Raw genomic sequence first — 24,522 nt, 5'->3', positions numbered from 1 at the left:
AAGGATCGACTTGTTGGACACTGGACAGCGGGACAGAACGCGTTTGCTTCTTCGTCATTCATTAGGTAATGGTTTCCTTCTCTGGGCTCATTACTCATAGGTAACTCTAAGTGACATGCCTTCGATTGATGCGTAGATCGTCAGTCGGGTTGCATAACGTGTTTACTAACTTGACCTGAGTGAATAGAAATGGCCTACAACTGCCAAAAACAGATATCACAGATCTGACTTCTATATTCGACGCAAGTACAACTGTACTAGTCTTATCAGCTCGTTCGAGCATGTTCAGTTGGTGACATTCCATGCGAGCGAGGGATGAGCGCCTGGAATGCCTGTGCTCACTCCTACCTGATTATAAGCCCTCGTCCGAACACCGGATAACGTCGATAAGCGCTTCTCGTCTGATATCCAGAGGCCTCAATATTGCGGTGACAGAGCTCAGATAGAATACATTTCTTGCACCTGGAACTCTCATGCTGTGGTTGTCAGCGCATATGTGCAACTGTCTGTCATCCGGTCCAGCCGACTGCCCTTAAGAGTAAAACCACGCTATTGCTGCAAATGATAAATGTGCACCACGCAAACTTGCTTCAATATTGATCTCATGGGACAGCACTTGGTGGGAGTATGTGGTAAACGCGAGGCTTCCCATACGTTGTACTCAGCCCCCGTACAGCCAGGTGTATGCTATTACCATGTGTCTATCAATCAGTAAAAGCATTATCTGTAGGTTCGCTAGGATATCCATATAGATGTAGAGCCTTGCAGTTCAAATGGCAACACAAGTTCCTTATTATGGAGCCGTAGTCAATACTCGATAGGCAACAGAAGGTCCTCACACCTCCCTTTAGACAATGTCCCAGTCAATCAGGCCATATAACATATATAGCTCCACTACATTAATGCTGCCCTATGAGACGTATTCATTCAGCTCTTCGTAAAATGCTAAAAAATTGTAAGACAGAAATATATCTATCAAAATCTGACTATATCTAGAAATCCGCTGTCTCAGGTAACGTCGCCGGCGTATCCTCCCGATACGTATCCGTAATCAAATGCGCAAGACTCGCAGACCAGGTCACCCGCGGCGACAGGTACTCCAACCCCCACAGATCAGCCACAAACTTCAGGATAGACGTATGCGTGAACTCCCCGTCCCCATCCGTTGGCCTGTTCTGCACCACACCCTTACCCACCCACGGCGACATCAGCACCGTCGGCACCCGGATCCCCAACCGGTCAAACGCAAACGTGGAGGCCTTGCCGTCCCGCGCCGTCTCGGTGTAGGTTAGATCATCCCCCGCCGGTACGTTCTCCGGGGGCGGGACGTGGTCTGCGAAGCCGCCGTGCTCGTCAAAGGTGAGGATGAAGAGAGTCTCGTGCCACTGCGGGGACGAGCGGAGCGCCTCGTAGACGCTCTTGATCCAGCCCTCGCCCATATTGATGGGCGACGGGGGGTGGAAGGACATGTACGAGCAGCATTCCGGGTTGATCCAGGTGAACTGGGGCAGGGTGCCTGCTTTTGCATCGCGGTAGAACTGGTCGATGGGGCGGACGTTGGTTTCGCCGAGCCCGGACATGGCGGTCCAGCGGTAGAAGAGCGCGTCGGGGAGGAAGCCGGTCGTATTGGAGTAGTTGATCCAGCTGATGTTGTTTTCGGAGAGCTGCTCGAAGATGGAGCGCTGGGGGAGGGCCGACCTGTCGAAGTCGGGGTCGTTGGTGCCGTGGCCGTGGGATGTGCCGGACGTCAGATAGGCGCGGTTGGGGTTGGTTGGACCGGGAACAGCGGCGAACCAGCGGTCGAAGAGCACAAAGTTCTCGGCCATGGCGTTGAAGACGGGGACGTGCTCGGGGGTGTAGTAGTTGATGACCTCGCCCGCGCGGGAAAGGTTGCCTTCGATGCCGTACGAGGCGATCTGCTCGGCGACGAAGCCTTGCATGTTGGGGGCATGGACGTCGTAGTCTGGATGGTAGGTGCTGTACACTTGCTGGTTGCCGCCGGTGATACTGTGGTCAGGATCATCCGGGGCGATGTTCTTCGCCGTGGGCTTTGCGCACACCATTGGCGAGTAGGGATCGGAGACATTGGCCGGGTTGCAGTACTCGCGGTTCACGAGCCCGTCGATATTGGGATTATATGTGAGTCCGCCGGCATAGTTGTCGAACGACAGGTTCTCCTGCACCAGAACCACGACGTTCTTGATCGGACTGGAGAGTCTGCTGTGAGGCACATGAGGCGCAGCGCCTGCGCCAAAGCCCAGCGTGAAGAAAACAGCCAGCGACAGGACAGTCATGGTAAACAGCAGCAGCGAGATGGCGACGATAGCCCACCAGGAACGGGGTCGTCTGGGCGACCCCCAGATATTTATCTCCTCTGGTGGATCATGCGGGAGCAGATGCTCCGTCTCGTCCGAGGCCTGTTTACCTGCTGGAAATGATGCATGTGCATCTTTATCTGCTTTGGGTTGCATTTTGACGGTGGTTCTGTAACCCTTTCAGGGGATGTTGATGAGAGTCGTGAGAATAACTCGCCCGTCACCTTGGAAGATCATCCTCACTCTCCGACGTGGGGTTTATCTTGGCTGCTGATCCTGATCTGATCATCCGGCATCCACTCGCCCGTCAACATGTGGGCGATACTGCATCCTATTGGGTACAGCAGCCCTAGTGCCTGGGAGCGAAAGAGCCTGTTTTAACAGAGAATAACAGGCGCGTGGCTGGGGGATAATGATTCTATTGGCTTGTCACTTTGTGGCGCTGATTTGCGGGTGTGCTCCACACGCGGACACAATATCTTCATTTGCTGGTATGCCTCTATTCACTATTGTACAGTTCATCACAGTTTATGATGTATCTAATATTCAATTTCCCGTCTCCCGCTTGTAGTCCGTCGTTGACTGGTTATCCTGTTCGCCCGCCAAAGGTTTCCTCCTTCTTTAAATCACCTGGTGTGCTGCCCTCCTCAGCCTGTCCGTCGTTGATGTCAGACGTGGAAGGCAGCTGCTTCTTCTTGACAGTACGCCATTCCATACTCACTGCACCCAGGGTGGCGAGGCAAGCCATAATGAGACCAACCTGGAAGACCACCCGCAGCGAGTCATTATAAGCCCCCAGCGACGCAGCACGGTCGTCGACAGGAACATGCTCGAGGAGCTGGGTGGCACCTGTATTCTGGACCACTTGCGAACTGATCGCCAGACGCTTGGCCAGCTGGTTGCTGAGCACGTTCTGGCCGACCGACGTAAAGACCGCGCCAAAGAGCTGTTGAGCAAAGAACATGAGCGACGCGCCGATGGCCACCTGCTCGCGGGGGAGTACTGTCTGCGCCGCCATGTTCGGTATCTGGTTGCAGGTACCGAGGCCGAAGCCGTACAGCACCTGAAAACCAATCCACTTGGCCTTTGATGTATGGACCCCGAGAGTGGTGAGCAGACCGGCGCCGATGGAGGAGAGGACGATCCCCAGCATCAGAAAGGGCGTGTAGTAGCCGATGCGGGAGACTAGCTGGCCAGTGAGAATGGACGCTACCACCAGTGGAAGCAGCATAGGGAGGAGGCGGATGCCGCTCTCGACGGCTGAGACGCCGTCAATCACCTGGAACCAGATGGGAAGATAGTACACTGTCGGCCATTAGCAGGCGGATCACCAGTGAGGTTTGAAATCCAGCCGACTCACCGAACAAGATAATATGTGCGCCGAGACAGCAGCTCGCCCAGAGACCGGAGCCGATGCTCCGTTGCAGGAAGACGCGTGGTGGCAGCGTTGCCTGCTCTGGCTTCCATACTTGGATCAAGACGAACGCGATCAGACACAGGAAGGCCAGCACCAGCAGCGCGACGATCCGACCCTCGCTCCACTAGACGCGGTCAATACCCGGCAAAAGAAGGTCACTATGAATGAGACTTACCGCATACTTTGTACCTCCCCACTGCAGAGCCAAGCAAAGACAAACGATCCCAGGAATAATGGCAAGTATTCCCAGACCGTTCAGCTGACGCAGCTTCGCCTTCAACGGCTTCTGGGTGTTCAGACAGTCGGGGATTTCAAGAAATAGAAGGATTACCACAATTACCACTGCTCCTAGGGGAAGATTGATATAGAAGCACCATCTCCAGGTGACGTTGGTGGTAAAGGCACCGCCAACCAGCGGGCCCGCCACCGAGGCGACCCCAAACACAGCCCCAAAGGCCCCCTGATACTTAGGCCGCTTGTGCAGTGGAAGCGCATACACGAGGATTGTCATGGCACCCGCAGAAACACCTCCAGAACCCAGGCCAGCAATGGCTCTGCCGAGAATGAATCCGATCGAGTTTGGAGCCGCGCCGCAGAGGGCCGAACCCACTTCGAACAGGACAATGGACGTCATGAAGGTGGCCTTGATGCTGAATATAGTGTATATCTTCCCGAACAGCAGCTGAAAAGCACAGTTGGTGAGCAGGTACGCTGTGCCATACCAGCCAATATCTCCTGCTGAGTGAAACTCGTCGGTGATCTGGGGAATCGTGGGCGAGATAATGAGTCGGTCCTGCAGTGGTCAGTATAGAGAGTCGATCATGACGGGATGGGATTCAACACACCAGGGAAACCAGAAACATACCAATGAAAATGGAAGTTATCAGCAGAGCCAGCTTGAGGCCAGTTGGGTAGACAATGTCATCCTTGTCCTGGTCTTTGGCCGCGTTGATCGGCTTCTCTTGAGGCATCATCGTACTTGATAACAAGCAGTGGCGAACAATTGAAAGAAGATCAATGGAGTTTACTCAAGCTGAGGGTAATTTGAATCATCCGAGAATAATTAATGAATCGTGAGAAAATATATGAGTATTATTTATATATATGGCAGTGTACCACTCGCTGCTCGGGGCTCAAAAATCTTTTTTTGTATCCGAACCCCGAGCGCTGTTTCTTCTCTTCTTTTCTTCAACTACCCCGACACGTACCTGATCCCACGCAGAATATGCAACAATGACTCGGTCTACAGACGACGGAAATTTTAAGAGCTACTCTTGCTTGACTTGTCGGCAGCGAAAGGTCAAATGCGACCGGCGTGCTCCGTGTTGCAACTGCATCAAGGCCGACAAGCAATGCAGCTTTGTTCCCCCGGTGCGCAGGAAACGAAAAAGAACGAAACCTCCCCGAGAAGGTCTGCACGCCAAACTGGAACGGTACGAGAAACTGCTGAGTTTACACGGCATCAGATCTGAGCCATCCGATGATTTCGATGACTCTGAATCCGAAACTGATGCGTGCATGGACGAGGATGCCAATGCCGTCGACACCACACAGTCCACACTCGAGGAGACGAAACCAAGACTCATCATCCGAGAAGGCGTATCTAGATACTTTGACAGGTGTGTTGCGCTTTTCCCTTCTAGCGTAGCTCCCAGCGTCTGATATCGTGCAGTGCACCTTGGTCTATTTTCGGCGGCGAGGTAGGCACAGTCCTCGCTTTCCTTCTGGCTACCTCGGTCTTGTCTAACGTCGTTTAGTTTCAACATCCAGAAGTCGGTGGACCTGTGGATGAATCGTTTTCAGACGAAAATGGGTTGTTCTTCGGACTGAACGAGAAAGTCGAAAATCTTGCAAGCCTCCATCCGTCTGTGCAGATACTGCCAAAGCTAAGGGATATATACGCCGATCGGGTTGACCCTTTGGTTAAAATCCTGCATCTTCCGACATTCTCGACTACGTTAGAGAATGGGCTGCGGCATCCGGAGGAGCGATCCAAAAGCATAGAGGCTATCATGTTCGCTTTCTACCTGGCGGTCGTTAGTACTCTCAACGAAGACGAGTGCCAGGATCTATTTGGACTCTCGGAATCGGTCATCTATTCCCGCTATAGACTCGCAACTCGGCAAGCTTTGATCAATGCCAGATTCCTGTCAACCTCCAATCCACTGACTCTTCAGGCATATGTATTGTTCATGGTAAAGATAGCTATCCAGCCCAGTTCACGGCGACTAACAGATGAAGATGTGTGTCCGAAAGAGTTACTCATGCGACACTTTATTTGTCCTGTCCGGCGTCGCCATCCGGCTGGCACGCAAAATGGGACTCCACCGTGATGGTTCATTCCTCGGACTTTCGCCGTTTGACGCAGAAATGCGAAGACGACTATGGTGGCATTTGGTCCATGTGGACTTTCGGATCGCCGATGTGCTGGGGACCAGACCGTCAATGGATATCTCCTGCGCGGACACCAAAACGCCACTCAATGTCGATGACGAGGATCTGCATCCAGACATGACTGACCTGCCGCCTGAACGCCACGGCATCACCCATATCTCCCTTTGCCTCATCAGACACGAGATCATGGTCTCTTTGCATGACTTCTCAACATCTTCTCCTGCCGATATGCGCTGGGAAGTATTACTGGGGCCCAATGTCCCTCCCGCCAAAAAGGACCATATCATCAGCCAAATCGAGGATCATTTAGAACGAAAATACTTGCGGTATTGTGACCCGGCAAACCCGCTCCATACGTTCGTATCCATCATGATCCGGTTCTCCATATGCAAGATGAAGCTCGTTGCTCATAACCCGCGCCAGTTCGCCCGCAGTCCCCCGAAAGATCTTCAAGCTGAGCGCGGCATCGTATTCGCCAACGCCTCAAAACTGTTGGAATATGTAACCTTGGTGCAAGGTGGCCATCGCGGTCTGGAGAAATACACGTGGCAGATTGGCACAAGCGCGCTGTGGAACGCAATGCTTTATATGCTGATCGAAATTCGACATCGCAGAACCGGGCCAGAGGTGGACCGGTCGTGGCAGTTGATCGGAGTCGTGTTCTCCTGCCCTCGGATCTTTGGCAGAACCCCTGCACCGGTGGATACGGTGCTTCGCAAGTGGACGCTGGAGGTTTGGGACCACTATGTTGCCGCTTCGAAGGCTGAGGGGCTGCCGGAACCATCGACGCCTGAGTATATCAACGAGATTCGTGGGAGGATCAGGTCAACAGGCGATCCATCTCGTACCGAACCTCTGGCTGCGGACCGTGGTCCTGTTGCTGAAACTTCGCTCGGCTGCGTCCAAGTACAATACAATGGACATGAAAGTCTCCCTGGCTTCGGAAGTCTTGACTCTTACGAGTTTCATGATATCCTGTCTTTTGAGATGGACCCGAATGGATGGGTACAGTGGGAGCAATTGGTCGCAGAGGGAGACCGCTCATAAGCGCGAGTTTACAAGCTCTCAAGTAAGACTAGAGTCATTAAGTTCCAACCAAAACATTAATGGACTTTAATGATCCCCAACTGATACGCAATGAAACCAACATTACACTTCTCTTCCAACGTCAGCTCCTTCCAACTCTTCTTTTCCTCCCACTTGCTCTCTTCCTCATCCTCATCCAGCGCAGCATTATATTGCTCACACGTAAAACTCTCGCTCTCAAAGAACGCTCTGACGTCGTTTCCTATCCGTCCCATCGAAGTATTGCCGCCAGAGGCAAACACTTGCCGGAGAATATCGCGTATCCTGCTTGCTAGAGCGTCATCGCCAAGCCGCAGCCTCTGCCCGGGCGATGTTAGATGGTCAGCTACGCCGGTATCGATCTTTTCGATGAACTTGTGCATGTTGACGAGGCATTCTTGCTGTAGCAACCCAAGATCTATTAGTTCAATCATCTAGAAGTGACTTGCACAGCGAGGAACTCACATCAATGATGCGCCAGTAATTGTGATTCCGGACGGTGGCGGCCCATTGCGGGGGACTATAGAAGGCAAGGTCAGAAAATGCAAAGAGTATCCCATTCTGGTAAGACCTAAAGACTCACTTAGAGCAAAGAATCGTGTCCCCGCCTCGTGCATGCCATGCAAGCCGCAGGCTCTGACGCAGCTGTTGATCTGCTGTATTCTTGTTGCTTGAATCGACCCAGCCACCGCTGACTCCTCCAGAAACGTATGGACTCGACAGGCTGAATCCCGCGGCTGTCTTCACGTTGTCTTTTGTGGCTGCTAGATTCTGCTTCTCTGTGGTGGTCAGACTTCGGGTGCTATGCAGTTCCCCACCGAGGGTGAAGGTTGCTGCGAAGACGTTTCCTAATGCTTCATCAGCATCGGTTGAGGATGATCTGAAAGATCTCACCGTAGTCGCGGAAGAATTGTTTGACATCCTCTGGTGTCTTTGTGTCCTGGGCTTGCTTGATGCATTCTGGGGTCAGTTCTAGGCAGGAAGCATCCAGTTCGACCACAGCTCGGGGAAACTATCGTAAGTATTAGTTTATTCTCTGTATGTTTCTTCAAGTCATGGCTGACCTTGTATGAGATGTGTAGGTTGTCAAAAGTACTGGTTACGGTGTCTTTCGAGGCATTTGAATGCTCTTCCTCCGACGCCCTTGAAATAGATCCCGTGCTGCCCAGGGTTTCACTACCTCCAACTGCACTATACAAAATGTTAGAAAACGCATTGATGATCCGATGTACTCACCCAGCGGCTTTAACCACAGTTGCACTAAAACCCTGTCTTGCTAATATGGTCTGAAAAGCATTCTGCGTCTCTGTCACCTCGACATCGGCCTCATCGTGGACATAGAACGGAGGAAATGGAGGCAAAGGCTTCAAGGAAGATGTCAGTTACAAACATAGAGACGCCAAATGGTGGACCTCACATTGGTCGTGGTATTGTCGCCCTTCCTAGGCGCAAGATTGAACGCTTCAACAAGTTAACAGGGGAGCATTGCCGGGAGTAGTGTTTGGTACTAGTTTACCTCTCTTGGGGGCTTTCCGCATAATACCATTGGCACCGTTCAGATAATAGCCATGCAGCGCACGGTTGTTTGCCAAAATCCGAGCCCATTGGCTCTCAGTCAGATCCTCTGGATCGCTTGCTTTCTCCGAACTACACAGAACATGTAGTTAGCATAATCATCACATTGGAAAGACTGAAAGCTCCAGACAAGGGGTTTTACCCAGCGACAGTAGCAAAATTCATCGAACTGGCAGCAAGCTTGCCCAGCCGTTTGGAGAGCCCCTCGACGTCTGCCACCTGAGCGCCATTCTTGTCGCCCATCTGCGCAAGAATATCTTTGACACCTTCTTGCAGTTCTTTGCTGGGCTCAACAGGTGCCTTTGGCTTGCTCTCGGCACTGCTTGGGAGGAGCTTGACTTTGACTACGCCAATCGTCCCGTCGGATGAGGGCTCCTTGTTGCCGCCTTTGACTTTTGTCTACCCTTCATGAGTTGCATGGACCTATCGTTTCGATTCGTTTCATACCTCGCCTGCCAAAGCCATATAATAGGCAAGTGTGATGCCATCATTGACGAAACTGGTGTCGTCGGCGGTAAATTTTAGCTTCTGGGAGCTGTTTTGGTCAGGAATAAGTACTCAACCTTTCAGCTAGGGCATCTCCTTACATTCCTGCATGACTTCGAATATCGGACAGTAGAATCTTGTCGGAATGCCCTTCTTTGATGGCATCGCCGGAAAATGAGGGAAAGGGCGTCGCATCTTTGCTGATGATGGTGATCTGGAATTTTGGCCATGTGCGATGAGAAATCTCTAGAGGGTTGCCTTGAGGAGACTGAGACATGGTCAAGCTGGACAGATTTCTTTATGAAACCACGATAAGACTTTAGATACAGATTCAACTTGCCCAGTCCAAGAACGGGGAGACCTGTGGGAGCATGTGAGTATGAGAGTGAGAAAATTCTTGTGACAGTCGAGGCTTTGTCCCTTAGATATCTTAACAATGATCAAGCCATTGACCCGATTCTACATTAACGATGATGTGGAATGTGTTTACCCCACTTAATCTGCAGTTGGACGTGAATAGTAACATGGTGCAGGCCCTGATATAACTACCAAGAATCCTAATAGCAAGAGCGCAGTAGTTAATTAGCTTCTCAACCAAAACATGAGATATCCCCTCATTACAAGACTATCACCCTCAACCAAGTTACTATTAACATCATTACATTCCCTTGACTGAAATGAACATAAACGATCAAATCAAGCTGAAATGGGCTGAAGAAGTGATCCAGTGATTGACGACATTGACAGGCATTTTCTTTTCCCTCGCTTGCAGGAATAATACAGCAATGGTCCTTCACTGCCCGAGAAGAGGCCTGAGCAAGTAAGCCACAGCAAGATGACCAACCATGATCATGACAACACGAATGATGGATGCATAGATCACAATTTTGTCTTTAGCTATGAAGATCAACCCCACTACAATAGGATAGCCCCGCGCACAGCTTCACCCCGCCACATGCATCAGGATGGTCATCGCCAGCGCTTGCAGGAATCCGAGGTCTATAACAATCACCCATTGCTTCGAGTTGATGCTCTTTTTTTGCATTGTATCTAATCTACTGATCATTGTTATCAGTCTGCAGTATCCTCAGCGAGCCAGTGACCAAAATGCCTGAAATCCTCGACGACGAGTGGCACCCCGTGGGCGAGGACGACAAGGCTATCAAAGACGCCTTTGGCAAAGTCTTGATAGAAGGCCCAAACTCATTTGTAAAGGGGGATCCAGAGTCTTCGTCATTTATCCTCAGGACCAAAGGATATTATGGTTCGTTGAACCTCGGATAGGACGGACTACAGAGTTAACGGTTACAGATCTCCAGCTATATGTTCTGGGAGGCATTCGCTTCCCAGATTCCGACAGGAAATTTGAAAGTGTTTATCCCAAGAAGGGGGTGCAGGTGCTGGAAGACATTGATGCAGGAATCCATGAAGTGTCTACATCCCACAAGAGATAGGCGTATTTATGCCACTAATTAAAGCTAGTTCACTCGAGATACGGTTGTTGCTATTGCGCAACACTGCGAGGAGTTTGTTGAAAAAGGACTTGGTCGGCTTAGTGAGTCATCACCCCCTTCCTAACTATCAAATAGATGTTCTATTCTGAACATGAGATAATAGCAACATTGGCAAGTGGGACGATCACATATGCTGAAGAGGCCATGGGCCTGTTGAAGTTGGAAGGAGAAACAAGTTTCAAAGATCAAATTCCTATCCTTCTTGATCCAAAGTATAAAACACAGCCGAAGGATGACGAGTTTAAAGAAGCTCTAGAAGGCGCAACGATGGTCCTGAATCGCCTGAGAGCGATAGCAAAGGAGAAACAGGAAGATACACAGGAAGTTGTCACATTACTGACTTCTGTAAGTCAACGATTTTCACAAGCCAATTTCTACACCAACGCTAACAATCCAATCCAGTTTGTAGTCAAGACATCCAAGGACAAACAAGAAGCCGAACTACTCTAACAGCAGTTCCGTGATGGACCTGTCATAGATCGTATCACCAAGGAGAAAAGAATCGACAAGAACGGCCAACCAATCAAGCCATTCACCAAGCTCTTGGATGCGGAAATCATTCGCCTTCAGGAAGAAATTGAAAAGGAAATCGAGAGAGCCTCGTACGAAAGAGACGTGATGGTTAGATTTCCCTTCCAATGATTCGACAGCTAGGTAGCTCACTTCAAACAGTCGAAACATGAACCTACGGCGTTTGCCGCAGCCGAGGGGGATATAATTGGCATCATTATGGACGCGTACACATACAACCTGGCCGAAAAGAAGTACCACGAAATGCTGGAGCTTGAAAAGACGCACACCAAGGAGAAAACTGATGTGAGGCGGTACATCACCATGGTGAGAGCCTTGCTGTTACACATGGAGACGCTGGTTCCCCAGATGGCCAAGGCTCTTGAGGCCGCGGAGGAACTACAAGAGCTGTTCAAGACCCAAGCGGACAACTTTGACAAACTAAGACTCAAGCTGGCGGGTATACAGGAGGGGGTAGATGCCCAAGGGCTGAAATGGCGGAAGGCATGGATTACAACGAACATTGACAAGTCGGTTCAAAAGCTTGAAGAGGTATGCTGAACCTGCAACTATGCTGTAGTCATCATTGCGCGTAAGGAAACCGGCTTACATGGTGTTCAGATTAAGCAGGCCGCTTTGGCATTTGACAAAACCGCCAAGATCAAGGTGGTAGAGGGTTGAACGAAGCTTTCCAAGGTTCCAAAGTCAGCCCTTGAACGGTTATATGTGACGAGGGACTATGTTGCGCCTCAGACGGGCAATAGAATTCCGTGATGATTGAGTGCTGGTATAGCTTCCCACTTCTATGCCACAACAATTGTGTGTTCCGCTGCAGAGTGTCCTGTCGATAAATGATATGCTCTGCCTTTTTCTCCCTTCCTCACGAAGGGGACATCATCTGACATACATACGAGCCTGACTATAGTACTCCAGAAATACGGTATTTATAACAACAGTTCACTTCGTCTGGACTTCTGCCAAAGACCCATCAAATGTCTCTACAGTAACCTCACTCCCAAGACTGACCGCAGTATCCTCGGAAGCTCGGAACGGAGCACGACCACCGCCCATGAGAGGATCACTCTCGGTATCGATGAGTTCTGGCGACATCGTAAGAACAGCCACACCCGTCTCCTGATCTCCATCCATGATATGATAATTCGACGTACAGGAGCAGGCGGGACAGAAGGCGACAATTTTCGGCCGAGCCACGCGGGCTAAATAAGCCTTGTATCTGACAATAGCAGCCTGTAAGACCGCGTATGTATGGAAAAGACTGGAGAGTTTCATTAGCTTCCATGAGAAGACAGGATAGGTAGCTATTGGGACTTACCCCGAGACAAGACATGCTAGATTACCATACACACAGACCACATACTTGCTCACGGACCCGGCAACGATGAGCATAGTGAAGTATATCACTGTGAGGTATATTGCGAAGAAAAGATCGGTAATGATGACTTTCACGCCAGCGGTGGATTTTGACAATGCTGGATATCGCCTGTACCGATGGAGCAATATAATAGATGATAGGCCAGAGCTGCTCAGCTAATGGTAAAGTATCCACGGTTAATCATGCCATGAAAGAATGGTATAGGGATGGCTGTACTTACAGCTACTAGCTGGTTGATCGAAGCAGTCTGGACATTTGCGGTAAAGATGCCAATTAGGTTGAAGGGAAAAGAGACGATGGCGATGACAATGAGAGTGATTCGAACATTGACAAAAGCATTATCTGGTCGATGTTCAAGTTTCTCCATCATGGTAACCGCTTTCGGGTGTATATGTCAGAATGTTTACGAAGCAGGAGGTCCCTGTTAGATCTTAAGTTCAATAAATAGTGCTGCCTAATCTGGGTTGCCAAGTCAGCAGGAGGTCTCTATTCGATCTTACATCCAATAAATAAAGTTGCCTAATCGAGTTGCCAAGTCAGTAGGCGTTTTATGCTTGTTTCAGACAGCAAGCGTGTTTATTGTCGGGGTTGGGCTTAGACCAGGTTGATCCTTACCCCAGTAATTGTAAATCAGAGGGTCAGTGGCCTGTGATATTGTCAGATGTGCTGTGTCAACTGCTGGAGCTCTTATGAGAAAGCTAACCCTGCGCAGAGAGGCCCTGTTACTAGTCTGAGAGATACACTAGCCCTTCTGATTGATTCATTACCCGAATAGGCAACTTGAGGCACGCAGTGCCGAAAGAGGAAACGTGCTATTTGTCAAAAAGACCAAAATCGGCCCAAATACTGTCAAATGACTTGTACATTTTAGTATCTTACGATATGGATAATGGACGGTCGAATCGACTCGAGGCGTATAGCTTCCTCCCGTCGTGCTCTAGACCGTTACCCCGCATGTCGGTTCCCTGGAGTTTACAGCGTGCGTATAAATCATTCTAGGAAGTCCTCCACGTTCTATTTTGTTTGCGAAATAGTCACTTATACATTTAATTTTAAGATGACGCCGCCCCTCCTCACAGAATTGAATTCAGACGATGTAGTCGCATCAATGAAACCCCCGTCTAACGACCACCAGATCATCCAAACTCCGCTTCCCAACCCATCGTTGCAGGTCACAGCAGACCACCAACTCAGGTTTGTCGAAGCTCCAGTGTACGCTCCCCGACACGGGGAAGTCCTTCTTCAAATAAAGGCTACTGGAATCTGCGGGTAAGACGGTCCATCAGCCTGGACGATACATGTTCTGACCTTTGCAATGTAGATCCGATATCCATTTCTGGAAAACAGGTCGAATCGGCCAGCTAGTATTCGAGGGGGATTGCATTATCGGCCATGAAGCGGCCGGCGTAGTCTTGAAATGCGGTGAAGGCGTCACCCAACTCAAGCCAGGTGATAGCACATATTCCAATATATGACTTACATTAACACTTCCAAGGAGACAGGGTAGCAGTCGAACCCGGCGTTCCATGTGAACAATGCTTCCTCTGCAACGATGGCCGGTATAACCTATGCGAAGACGTACAGTTTGCGGGAGTCTATCCGTACGCAGGGACATTGCAACGATACAAAGTCCATCCTGCAAAGTGGCTGCACAAGTACGTTGCCTCACTTTCTGTCTCGCGCAAGCTAAGCTTAACGTTTTTCCAGACTCCCAGACGGCCTCTCCTACGCCGAAGGAGCCCTCCTCGAACCCCTCTCTGTCGTCATGCGCGGCATCCAAGTGGCCCGCCTAAATCTCGGCCGGGGAGTCGTAGTCTGCGGCGCTGGACCCATCGGTCTCATTGCTCTTGCTGCAGCGCGCGCATCAGGCGCCCACCCGATTGTCATCACGGACGTTGAGCCGATGCGGCTTGCGTTCGCGAAAGAGATTGTGCCGAGCTGTATTACATATCAAGTTGATCTCGCGAAGAATGCGCAGGGCAATGCAAACGCTATCAGGGCACTCTTCGGAGACAGCGAGTACGTTGCGCCAGAGACGGTGCTCGAATGCACGGGGGTGGAAAGCAGTATTTGCACATCGGCGTATACTGCGCGCCGGGGTGGTGTGGTTGTTGTGATTGGTGTTGGTAAGGCGACTATGAATAATCTGCCCTTTATGCATATGTCTCTTGCAGAGGTGATATTCACTCGGAATCTTGGGCGAATCGTTGCTAACGATGGCTAGATTGATCTGCGGTTCATCAATCGATATCGGGACACTTGGCCATCCGCCATTGCTTGCCTCAGTGGTGGGATTTTGGACCTGAAGAAGATAGTATCGCATGTCTTTCCCTTGGAGAGGGCGAAGGATGCTCTGCATTTGTGTGCAGATCCATGCAATGGGAGTATCAAGGTAATGGTTGTGGATGAAGTCGATGCTAGTCTATGACCTGTAGAGGGAGAATGATACACACTGTTTCTCCTCCAGAGACGACAACACGTGAAAATGCTCGTTACTATAGCCCTTTTCCACGTTCGCGTGTAGAACTAGTTGTCCAAGAAGAACAAGAGTACCGCAGAATGAGAATATCATGTTCAGTACGCAGCATTTCATGAAACAACGGCTCGCATATCTCTGTCGCCTCTTGCTTATCTCCTACATGCTATCCTACATCATCATATTTGGGCTCCTACTGAGCAACTTATCGAATCTAACCATTTCTCCGTCTCTACCTAAGTCTAACGTCTAGTCCACTGTTGATCCCATTCTTGTAGATAACGTTGAATCTGCTAGCGAAATTGGCCCTGACTTGGTCTCTTGAATGCTCGAATTGCCTCAGATCTATCTCTTCCAGTTGGTGCTAAATGCATGAAGCTATCGTGACGGAGTCATCTCCAAGCCTTGCATATCTCTGCCCTTTCTTCGTTGAAGAGCGAATTGCCACGTATCTCGTTAGACAAAGGGAGGGTGTATCCTCATGGTCACTCTCAGGACTCGTGCGACCCTACGCAGCCTCCCAGGCTCAGTCTCCATCATCATACTCAATTCGAATCATGTTGATGAGACTTATTGAACTCCTCTTCTGACAAACCGGCTTTCTTTCTTGTTCCCTGACTAATTCAACCAGTCTCCAGGAATATTCTTCAATCCCTGTCAACAAAATTGGCCGGTGGCTTTTGGTGCAAGGATGATCTGCTGTTACACCAACCGAAAGAAGCCGATACTTCGGGCTTTTTCTCTATTTACCATCCCGGCTCCAGCATTGTCTCGGCGACATAACGAAAATAAGTGAAATGCAAGTTCGCTGACATGCTGGCACAGATTCATCTCAGATCGGCAACGCCGCCTGCAAGCTTGTAACGGCCACATGTGTCCCCAGTGGTGCAAGAAACGACACTCCAGCAGACAGTGAAACCTTCGACTCTCGAGGTAAGAACTCCTCATCCAACGCCAGGTTTGCAAACGATCAAGGTTTTCCAACTTCTTCATTCTCCCCATCCTTCCATGTTCTGTGCCCAAGGGTTGCTTCCGCTCCCCCTCTTGACGAGCCGACAGAATAAGACTGCGCTATGAGCTCAGTAGACATCTAAGTACCCTGTTTCTAGGATCTGATCCACTGTCATCCTCTTCGTTGGGTCGGGTTGTAAGACGGCGTAGAGGAAGACAACATCATACTCGGGAATCCCTAATGCTACCAAGCGATCGGTCCAATGTTCGTCGCCGGAATTCAGGCCACCTTTTACTCCCTGATCGTCAACAGCGGAGAAATCACAATCCTGAAAGTACTCCACCTAACGGAGGTCAAAATCATGGCACTGACACGCTCGAACCATCTCTGCCTTTTGTTCGAATGGGCCTCCTTTGATTACGGAATCGTATATACCAGGCGAATGAAAATCAATCTGCGCTTGGAGGAGTTGAAAGTACTTTGTGGGCCATTGCTTAGAACATCCATCACATTCAAGACTGTTGGGTCTCTTACTGCAATTCCCCAGGCCCAGATATCAACGGCGCTTGTCCATGCCTTGCCAAAGTAGACCTCCGGACTCCTGTATGTGATGGAAGTCACTTCGCCTCGGTCGGGCGCCATGACTAGATGGATGTGTTAACTGTCGTCCCTAGGAGCTCTTCGGCCGTAAGCGTTGGATTCGTCAGTTCTTACCAGAACCAAGATCCGCCAACTTCACATTGATCCTCAAAGGAATAGCCACATCATCGCTAGCTGGGTCAGTATCATCGAATCCATTTAGAAGAACATTTTCCATCTTGAAGTCTGTTCATATAAGCTTGTTTCTGCACTGTTCGTAGTGTAAACATACCACAGTATACGAGACCCTTCTCATGGACTTCCCGTAAACCTAGAAGTGCCAATTTCATGATGTGCTTGATTTCGCGGGTTGTAAGGGGTCTTCGTGTCCGCGCAGACCACAGTGTTTTTTCGAACGGCTCCAAAACCATCATTGTTGGTTCCATGTCAGAACGCGAGGGAATGACATCGACCATCTTGCGGATAAATTTTGCAGGCTGAAAGAGTCTCTGCATCTCCATCTCTTTTCGAAAAGCTGGCCATCCTTTCTCGGGGCTGTCATCAGACTGCGGGTGTTTGATAACAAACTGGTCCTTTTCGTTGTTCCAATGATGCGCCTTCCAGACGTTAGGGAAACTACGCTGTACCAACGGAGCGATAACAATATAAGTTCTCCCACTCTCCCCGAGAAGCTTCATTCCTTTGTGGAGTAACGAGGTATACGCCATGTAGACCACTGGCTTGATGTGGTGACGTGTGTATCATCTGAAGTGACGCCCTTTGAAAGAGGGTAACTAGTCCGGCAATTCCGCGAATAATCAAGGGGGCCTTTCATCAGATGGCAGGGATATGTATCCCCCAGATATTTCAGCACGACTCGACTTTTCTCAAGCTCTCCTATCAAGGCGAGGCATTAAGCTTTGATAACGATCTGATATCTCAAAGAGGCTATGGAAGTATCACCGAGTCGGATTGCGAAACTCGGCCTTCGCGTATATGCATAGCCACAAGGCCCACAACTAAATTAGCGGGGATGCTTACCGAAAGGGGCATATATTTCGTTTAGAGCCATCCGCAGCAGTAGATATCACATTTAAGCAGCTGCACAAATGCCTTTACACAATCAATCTACGTATGCATCCCCGTTCCTTCACAACGGAATAGATATTTCACTATAATTCTTCCATGATCTCCTCTCACAAATAATGAATGATCACCGACTTCCGACGCTAACAAGCCAGGCATCATCAATCGCGATCGCAAAATGCGATGATGAGGTTGATATCTTGGAAATGGCACCTTAAACTAGTTTTCAACTAGCGCCCTTAGGTTCTTACGTGGTGGAGGTTACGTTTGCCGAGATGATGACGACGCCGGCTAGCCGACACCCCTTGGCCCCAGTCTTGGGGCACATCTTGGACTGACTTGCCTGACCCCTCGTCCTGTTCTGGAAAGCTAACATGTTCTATCTCGACGATATTCTTGTGATCATCGCCATCTCACAAAGGGGCTACTCCACGCCTATCGACAACCTCAAATTCTTGTTGCTAGACTATTAAACGATATGGACGATCAAACTGGCGAGTCACAGCTGATTGCTCCATTAGCCTAGCTCTCCTCCCGAGTGGAGTCGTTCAATTTGCCGGTGGGTGAATCACGGCTTAGAGAACTCGTGGCCGGCGTCATCGGCGGCTTAGAGGGCTGTCTTGGCGAGTGTGGAGTATTGCCGCATTTTCCAGGCTGATTCGTCCAGGATTCGATGCTCTGTTGTCTGGAGACTCCGCAGTGATGAATTGCGGATACAGAACCCTTGCGTACGAGGAAAAGATTGACAGACTCCTGATGATGAGAGGGGTACGAGAACGAGTACGATAAAAGTCCTCAAGTCCTCCAGCTCTTGACCCCCTTCCCATGGGTTCAACTCTCATAGTAAACGTTACCATGTGAATCTCCATTCCATCCTCTCCTCTCGCAAGCTTTTCCCAGACTCCGTCTCCAACGTCGGTCCGCCGTGTCCCAATGCCCTCTTGGACTTGGACTCCTGCCTGCTTTCGTCGCCGGTTCTCGAGACTCCCTGGTCCATCTCCCCATTCGAAATCACGGAGCAGGTTCTCCTGCCTCATCCTCACCGTCGCTGGTGTCGCCATTAGTCTCCTCTACCTGTTCTATGTTTTCGCTGTTCCGCAACTGCTTCGATTCCGCTTTCGACTCGATCTAAGCCCGTATGATCTGGGATTCTACGGCTTAGGTCCTTCCCGAAGCTACGCATCTTTCGCGTATGAGTCTCCCATCGTAGAGATCACAGAATGGGCGTCGGGATGCGATTCGCGATACACATTCCTTGCTCCTCGCGGTGACTCGGTTGCTCACCCTGGGCCCGTCATTCTGGATGCTGATGGGGAATTGGTGTGGATGAAGTATAACTGGGATACAACGCAGGATTTTAAAGTACAGCGATACAATGGTGCAGATTACTTGACATACTGGGAAGGGACTGAAGTGGAAAGCCGTGGCTCCGGGTCATGGTACATGGTCGGTTGGCCTGCATCCAGTGTTCCAGATATTGAAAAAAAGGAAGCAAAACTAAGATCCTTCGCAGCTCGATTCGACCTACACCCAGAAATACCAGATATCCCCCGTCGGCAACTTCGGGGGCGGCGATTTGCACGAGTTTCACATCACAGAGCGGGGGACAGCGCTTGCCACCGTCTATGACCCTGTTCCCGCGGATTTGACTTCAATCGGAGGACCTGGACTCGGCTGGATCCTTGATGGGGTTTTCCAAGAGATCGACATCGAAACAGGCGAATTGCTTTTCGAATGGCGCGCGTCTAAGCATTACCCCGTCAACAGCAGTTATGAAGCACTGGACGGTGCGGGGAAGGATAGGAATAACGCGTTCGACTTCTTTCACATAAATAGCGTCGACAAAGATGGACAGGGAAACTATATTGTCTCTGCAAGACATCTCCATTCCGTCAGCTACATCGACCACGCCACTGGAAATGTATTGTGGACTCTCGGCGGGAAACTGAACGAATTTACGGACCTGTCTAACGGACAAGCGACGAATTTCGCCTGGCAGCATGATGCCCGGTGGCACGCCAACAACACAGTGACACTCTTTGACAACGCAGCACATTCAAGCAGCGATCCCGACAGTGAAAGCCGCGGCTTGGTCATCCAACTCGATATCCCCGGCCGTACCGCTGAAGTGCTCGCCGCGTACTATCATCCTCAACAAATGAGGTCTGTATCCCAAGGCAATGTCCAGATTCTTGATGAAAGTGGTCGGGTCCTCGTTGGCTGGGGCCACAGTGCAGCTTTTACGGAGTACACCGCCGATGGGGATCTGCTCTGCGACGTCCACTTCGGGGCTTCTGCATTCTTCTCTTTCGGTCGGGTCGTGTCTTATCGTGCGTCCAAGGGTACGTGGGTGGGCAGACCGCTGACGATCCCCGACGCGGCGGTCATGGGCGACCATGTGTACGTGAGCTGGAACGGCGCAACGGAGGTGGTAGCCTGGCGGCTGGAAGTCTGGGACGCGCGCGCTGTTGAGGGCAGCACGTTTGACGTGGTCGCTCAGTTCGCGAAGACTGGATTCGAGACGGAGATTGAGATTCCTGAAGAGCTGGGCAGTCCGCTTTTCCGCGTGGCGGCTTTGGATGCCGAGGGTAATGCGTTGGGGTACACTGAAGTCCTTCAGAAGGATCAAGGTGTCGATGTGGATGAACTTCTTGACCTGCATAATTGGATCGTGGCCGCTGCTTTTATTGTTAGTGTTGGGGGTCTGTTACTCGGTTTGTATCAATGTTGCGGCTGTTGTCGGATCCTTTCCCGATGCCGTCGTCGTCCGAATGAGTATCAGCTGGTAGCTTTTGGTGATAATGATAATGGTGAGAACGATCCAGTGTGAGACGCGGATTCCCTACTTGGTTTACCACAAGGCATCCCGCATATATTCACTTGGTGATTCTCTGGTAGATATCACCAACCGCATGGTATCCTTATGCTTGCTCTATTTTGTACATATATTAGACACATCGGTATATACAGGTGCATATCCGAGATAACTCGCCCCAGCCCAGATAGAGTTACTGCCAAAGCAGTTCGCCTAGAGTACCGAACTATCAATCCTCAACTTATTCCTGGACACTGGCATCCGACGAAGAATCAAAATCAATCTCCTGAATGGCAATATAATCCGTATACCAAGTCTTGCCGTTATCGGTCGTCGCGAACCCAGCGTCAGTACACGAGAATAGCGCCATGGTCTTGCCGAACGATTCATCCGCAGCGCTGAGTGTGACCGTTAAGTTGGTAATTTCTGCCCTGTTAGCCTTCATTCGTACGGGTGCACAGACCAGGAACTACCTACTGTAACCCTGCAAAAGGCCGCAGTTGCCTGAGCCAGTGTAGCACTCGTTCGAGGAGTAGAGATATTTAAGGCCGTTGTCGAGAGCTGATGCTGTCAGTTATTGTCTACTTGACAGTGAATGATGCTTACCGTCTGATTGCTGCGAAACCACCTCGCCGTTCATAGTGACCGTCTGGTAGACCTTGTTGTTCTCGACGGAGACTGCGCCGGTTAGTGTTCGTCTGGCTAGCTTAACTGCGTGAAGCACTCACTCTCAAAGTCGAGGTTGGTCTTTCGTGACACAGGTACGTACGTTTGACCGACCTGACCGTCTATATACACTCAGCATCCAGCCAGGTAGTTCTGTCGGAAAGAATCTTACCAGGAGTGTAAGTGCTAGCAGCCACGCACCACTCGGTGCTATTCGCTGAACAGCCCCTATTTCCACTATCAGCTTCGCGGCCAGTTTAGAGAGTCAGAAGTCTGAAGCATACTGCGACTCTTGATCTGGAGACCAGTTCAGAAGCGGCTGGTACAAGTTCGCGTTCGCATCGCCGTTCGTGGAAGAGGCTCCCACCCAGACGGAGACCCAGACCTGGTCGGAGGGTGAAGACACCTTCACGCCTGAAGGAACATCCGGTGGGACGAGCGAGTAGGTCGCTTTTGTGATGGAAGCGCCAGTTGGAGGACCGAGGTAGAAGAGACTGTTGCCGAAGACCCAGGAGTCGGCGGGCATGGAGGCCGTAGCCCCCAGGGCTAGGGTTAAGGGAATGGAGATGTATGCGTAGTGCATTCTGAATATTATTGCGGGAATGTCAAGACGAAATGAATGTAGATATCCAGATCTACTGTGATTACGAGAGTGATGATTGGGAAGAGTGCGAGAAGCTGGTATATAAGCTATCACCCTCGAGATGGCACGCAGAAGTAGAGTCTGCACTAAGCTTCATATTGAGTGAAGGCAGCCGGCCATTGTGCCATCGATCGTCGTATTCGTAATCTCTACTGGAAATGTTTATTGTATATTGTGTTTCTGTACTTAGTGCGAGACACTGAGACAGATTTATCACTCTGAAACCGAGTCCGCTGGTTCTGACTCCATCGGTGTCAGGTTGAAACAAGCTTAAGCTGTCGGAATTCGGATGCTTCTGAGGGATGAGCTTAGCTAAGTTAAACTCGTCTTCTGAGGACTATTTACTTCGTCCCCCTGAGAATAATGTTATTTGATGCCCTCTGAGGTGGCCTCAGATCATTATAGCAGAAATCCATCCTTAACCCCTTTTTCCTGATCGGCATGCTTAGCAGTCTGGAACAACTTAATGCAACTCGACGACCGTAATGTCCACATGGTGAGTCAGATTCGACAGTGTCACACAGTTATATTGATTGTTAGCAGGAAAATCTTTAAAGAAGCACTTAACCATCAGAGTGTCCGTCAACCCCGCTTTTAGCGGGATTGACATGCTTCAAGTATGCGCCTTAGCATTGGCCCTCGGTCACTTTCACGACGACAATGATCATCTTGGTTGATTGAAAAAATAGCCAATAAATGTTGGCTGCGTCTGATCACATAAGCAATTGGACTGCAGGTTGCATATGTCCAACTGTCCATGTTCGTCCGAGTCTCTCGTAGTTTAGCCAGCTGTGGGCGACAACTCGATACGAGAAACAATCTCTGCAGAGCATCGCATTCGCAACATGACCTCAGCCGAAAAGCAATTTACCGTCGCAATAGTAGGCGGTGGAATCGGAGGCCTCGCGCTGGCTGCAGGACTCTTGCGCCGCAATGTGCCTGTTCAAATCTATGAAGCCGCTCCTGAATTCAAAGAGGTCGGGCTGGGTTTGACGATAGGGCCGGCAGCTCACCGTGCGATGCCGTTAATTGATCCTCAGATCCGTCAGGTATATGATTCGCTCATCACGACCCATGCCGACAGTCCTGGGTATGAGCGGTTCAAACAAACTTGGTTTGAAGTTGTCTGGGCCTCAGGTCCGAAATCAGGCCAGATTCTCATGGACTTGAAGGCCTTGCCGTCAGGGCAAACCACCGTACGGAGAGCGGATTTCTTGGACGCCTTGGTTGGGCTGGTTCCGCCTGAGATTGCGCACTTTGGAAAAAGGTTGATCAGGCTAGTGGAAACGCCGACCGGGGTGAATCTGCACTTTGAAGATGGTACCTCTGTAACTGCGGATGCGGTGGTCGGTTGTGATGGGATCCATTCAAAAGTCAAGGAGTTTATGCTACCGGATGAGTATGAGCAGACCATGCCACGGTATAGCGGAATGTACGGATATCGCGCAGTCTTGGATATGGAGACGATGGTCGAAGCGGTCGGTGACCACCGTGCTCGGGTAGCGACCATGTATGTCGGAGATGGTGCATATGGGATTTCGTATCCCATCATGCACGCGAAGAAGGTCAATGTAGGTCTCTATGTCCTGCACGATATGTGGGACAACGCAGCTTGGGTTCGTCCGGCTAGCAAGGAGGATATGAGGAAGGACATGAAGCATATGGGGGAATATGTCAATCGGCTGGTCGAGGTATGCGGAAAATAACCATCGCATTTTTCAGTGCCTCCAGCTGATAGCGGACCATGATAGTATATGCCGGATCCCTCGCAGTGGGCTATATTTGATCATCCACATCTGTCCACCTTCGCGAGATCGCGTATAGCGATTCTCGGGGACGCGGCTCATGCTTCCACCCCACACCAAGGAGCAGGAGCAGGACAAGCAATTGAGGATGCACACGTACTGGCAGAGCTTCTTGGGGATCCGAGGGTAATTGAAGCAAGAGATGTCCTTGCAGCATTTCAGGCATACGATGCAGTACGACGGCCACGCAGTCAGAGGGTGGTAACCAGCAGCAAAGAGAACGCATACCTGTTGTGCTTACGCCTGGATGGAGTAGAACATGATGAGGAGAGATTGAGAACAACTTTTCAGGAGCGGTTACGGTGGCTTTGGGATATCGATATCCAGGACCAAGCGGAGAGGGCAAGGCGGATCATGTTGGAGAAGATGCAGAACAGCTCGAATTGAGTATCAATGAGCGAGTGGATAGCACCTCCTCAACCGTACTTGATTGAAGATAATCCTCTCCAACAAATCCAGATTCCTGCCAAAGTTCTGCATCCTGATGTTGTTGATTTCACGGTTTACAAGAATTGACCAATGAGCAGCTGCCTGAGGATTTTCGGCACCAAAACACGCGCCAGGCATCCAGGCACCCATGCTCGGCTACCCGCGGCGATTCTCCAGATTCCCCGCATGATGAAATGGGAATCCCCAGCTGAGTGACTTCCATATAAATCGCCCAGGGGAATGTTCCAGGGAAGTCGTCTATTTTGACCTCTCGCGGTCATTTTTTGCAGTATTCCACCCTCACTCCTGCCTTCACGCTTATCATCCATCCAGCCATGGCTTCTCTCCGCCCCTCTGTCAAGAGGTTATTACGACAGCCGCCCTGCCGGTTGTACTCGGGCG

At 50.4% G+C, this 24,522-nt stretch overlaps 11 protein-coding genes across 11 annotated transcripts, besides 1 other annotated feature; 5 read left to right on the top strand and 6 right to left on the bottom strand.

Moving 5' to 3' along the window:
* Nucleotides 1-992: 992 nt before the first annotated feature.
* NFIA_002510 (putative phosphatidylglycerol specific phospholipase) lies at nucleotides 993-2,471 on the bottom strand (the record flags this gene model as incomplete). The annotated part of the gene is made up of 1 exon (XM_001258797.1): nucleotides 993-2,471. The coding sequence occupies one exon, from the start codon at nucleotides 2,469-2,471 to the stop codon at nucleotides 993-995; it is 1,479 nt and encodes a 492-aa protein (XP_001258798.1).
* Nucleotides 2,472-2,901: 430 nt separating this feature from the next.
* On the bottom strand, nucleotides 2,902-4,706 carry NFIA_002500 (MDR family MFS transporter; the record flags this gene model as incomplete). The annotated part of the gene is made up of 4 exons (XM_001258796.1): nucleotides 2,902-3,620; nucleotides 3,676-3,856; nucleotides 3,908-4,525; nucleotides 4,578-4,706. The coding sequence occupies 4 exons, from the start codon at nucleotides 4,704-4,706 to the stop codon at nucleotides 2,902-2,904; spliced, it is 1,647 nt and encodes a 548-aa protein (XP_001258797.1).
* Nucleotides 4,707-4,965: 259 nt separating this feature from the next.
* On the top strand, nucleotides 4,966-7,173 carry NFIA_002490 (putative C6 transcription factor; the record flags this gene model as incomplete). The annotated part of the gene is made up of 4 exons (XM_001258795.1): nucleotides 4,966-5,351; nucleotides 5,405-5,432; nucleotides 5,490-5,927; nucleotides 5,974-7,173. 4 exons carry the CDS (start codon nucleotides 4,966-4,968, stop codon nucleotides 7,171-7,173), a joined length of 2,052 nt encoding a protein of 683 aa, XP_001258796.1.
* A 56-nt stretch (nucleotides 7,174-7,229) lies between these two features.
* Nucleotides 7,230-9,529, bottom strand: NFIA_002480 (uncharacterized protein; the record flags this gene model as incomplete). Its single annotated transcript, XM_001258794.1, has 11 exons — nucleotides 7,230-7,592; nucleotides 7,657-7,711; nucleotides 7,775-8,039; nucleotides 8,086-8,203; nucleotides 8,256-8,382; nucleotides 8,428-8,555; nucleotides 8,609-8,652; nucleotides 8,708-8,838; nucleotides 8,909-9,165; nucleotides 9,214-9,301; nucleotides 9,354-9,529. 11 exons carry the CDS (start codon nucleotides 9,527-9,529, stop codon nucleotides 7,230-7,232), a joined length of 1,752 nt encoding a protein of 583 aa, XP_001258795.1.
* Nucleotides 9,530-10,359: 830 nt separating this feature from the next.
* NFIA_002470 (uncharacterized protein) lies at nucleotides 10,360-11,957 on the top strand (the record flags this gene model as incomplete). Its single annotated transcript, XM_001258793.1, has 7 exons — nucleotides 10,360-10,516; nucleotides 10,564-10,682; nucleotides 10,735-10,807; nucleotides 10,870-11,111; nucleotides 11,223-11,387; nucleotides 11,439-11,828; nucleotides 11,898-11,957. The coding sequence occupies 7 exons, from the start codon at nucleotides 10,360-10,362 to the stop codon at nucleotides 11,955-11,957; spliced, it is 1,206 nt and encodes a 401-aa protein (XP_001258794.1).
* A 276-nt stretch (nucleotides 11,958-12,233) lies between these two features.
* Nucleotides 12,234-12,683, bottom strand: NFIA_002460 (uncharacterized protein; the record flags this gene model as incomplete). The annotated part of the gene is made up of 2 exons (XM_001258792.1): nucleotides 12,234-12,552; nucleotides 12,610-12,683. The coding sequence occupies 2 exons, from the start codon at nucleotides 12,681-12,683 to the stop codon at nucleotides 12,234-12,236; spliced, it is 393 nt and encodes a 130-aa protein (XP_001258793.1).
* Nucleotides 12,684-13,079: 396 nt separating this feature from the next.
* Nucleotides 13,080-13,209: a microsatellite.
* Nucleotides 13,210-13,726: 517 nt separating this feature from the next.
* Nucleotides 13,727-14,893, top strand: NFIA_002450 (putative alcohol dehydrogenase; the record flags this gene model as incomplete). The annotated part of the gene is made up of 4 exons (XM_001258791.1): nucleotides 13,727-13,938; nucleotides 13,991-14,118; nucleotides 14,165-14,324; nucleotides 14,377-14,893. The coding sequence occupies 4 exons, from the start codon at nucleotides 13,727-13,729 to the stop codon at nucleotides 14,891-14,893; spliced, it is 1,017 nt and encodes a 338-aa protein (XP_001258792.1).
* Nucleotides 14,894-16,514: 1,621 nt separating this feature from the next.
* NFIA_002440 (putative protein kinase) lies at nucleotides 16,515-17,404 on the bottom strand (the record flags this gene model as incomplete). Its single annotated transcript, XM_001258790.1, has 3 exons — nucleotides 16,515-16,741; nucleotides 16,812-16,922; nucleotides 16,969-17,404. The coding sequence occupies 3 exons, from the start codon at nucleotides 17,402-17,404 to the stop codon at nucleotides 16,515-16,517; spliced, it is 774 nt and encodes a 257-aa protein (XP_001258791.1).
* A 1,291-nt stretch (nucleotides 17,405-18,695) lies between these two features.
* Nucleotides 18,696-20,592, top strand: NFIA_002430 (arylsulfotransferase family protein; the record flags this gene model as incomplete). Its single annotated transcript, XM_001258789.1, has 2 exons — nucleotides 18,696-19,208; nucleotides 19,276-20,592. 2 exons carry the CDS (start codon nucleotides 18,696-18,698, stop codon nucleotides 20,590-20,592), a joined length of 1,830 nt encoding a protein of 609 aa, XP_001258790.1.
* Nucleotides 20,593-20,818: 226 nt separating this feature from the next.
* On the bottom strand, nucleotides 20,819-21,826 carry NFIA_002420 (uncharacterized protein; the record flags this gene model as incomplete). Its single annotated transcript, XM_001258788.1, has 6 exons — nucleotides 20,819-21,003; nucleotides 21,055-21,138; nucleotides 21,184-21,255; nucleotides 21,306-21,365; nucleotides 21,416-21,471; nucleotides 21,528-21,826. The coding sequence occupies 6 exons, from the start codon at nucleotides 21,824-21,826 to the stop codon at nucleotides 20,819-20,821; spliced, it is 756 nt and encodes a 251-aa protein (XP_001258789.1).
* A 905-nt stretch (nucleotides 21,827-22,731) lies between these two features.
* Nucleotides 22,732-24,078, top strand: NFIA_002410 (putative salicylate hydroxylase; the record flags this gene model as incomplete). The annotated part of the gene is made up of 2 exons (XM_001258787.1): nucleotides 22,732-23,577; nucleotides 23,638-24,078. The coding sequence occupies 2 exons, from the start codon at nucleotides 22,732-22,734 to the stop codon at nucleotides 24,076-24,078; spliced, it is 1,287 nt and encodes a 428-aa protein (XP_001258788.1).
* Nucleotides 24,079-24,522: the final 444 nt, after the last annotated feature.

This window comes from Aspergillus fischeri, genomic scaffold (assembly GCF_000149645.3).
Source record: "Aspergillus fischeri NRRL 181 1099437636265 genomic scaffold, whole genome shotgun sequence".
NCBI classification, from domain to species: Eukaryota; Fungi; Ascomycota; class Eurotiomycetes; order Eurotiales; family Aspergillaceae; genus Aspergillus; species Aspergillus fischeri.
The sequence above is the reverse complement of the archived record's forward strand: the minus strand, read 5'-3'. Positions and strand labels throughout refer to the sequence as shown.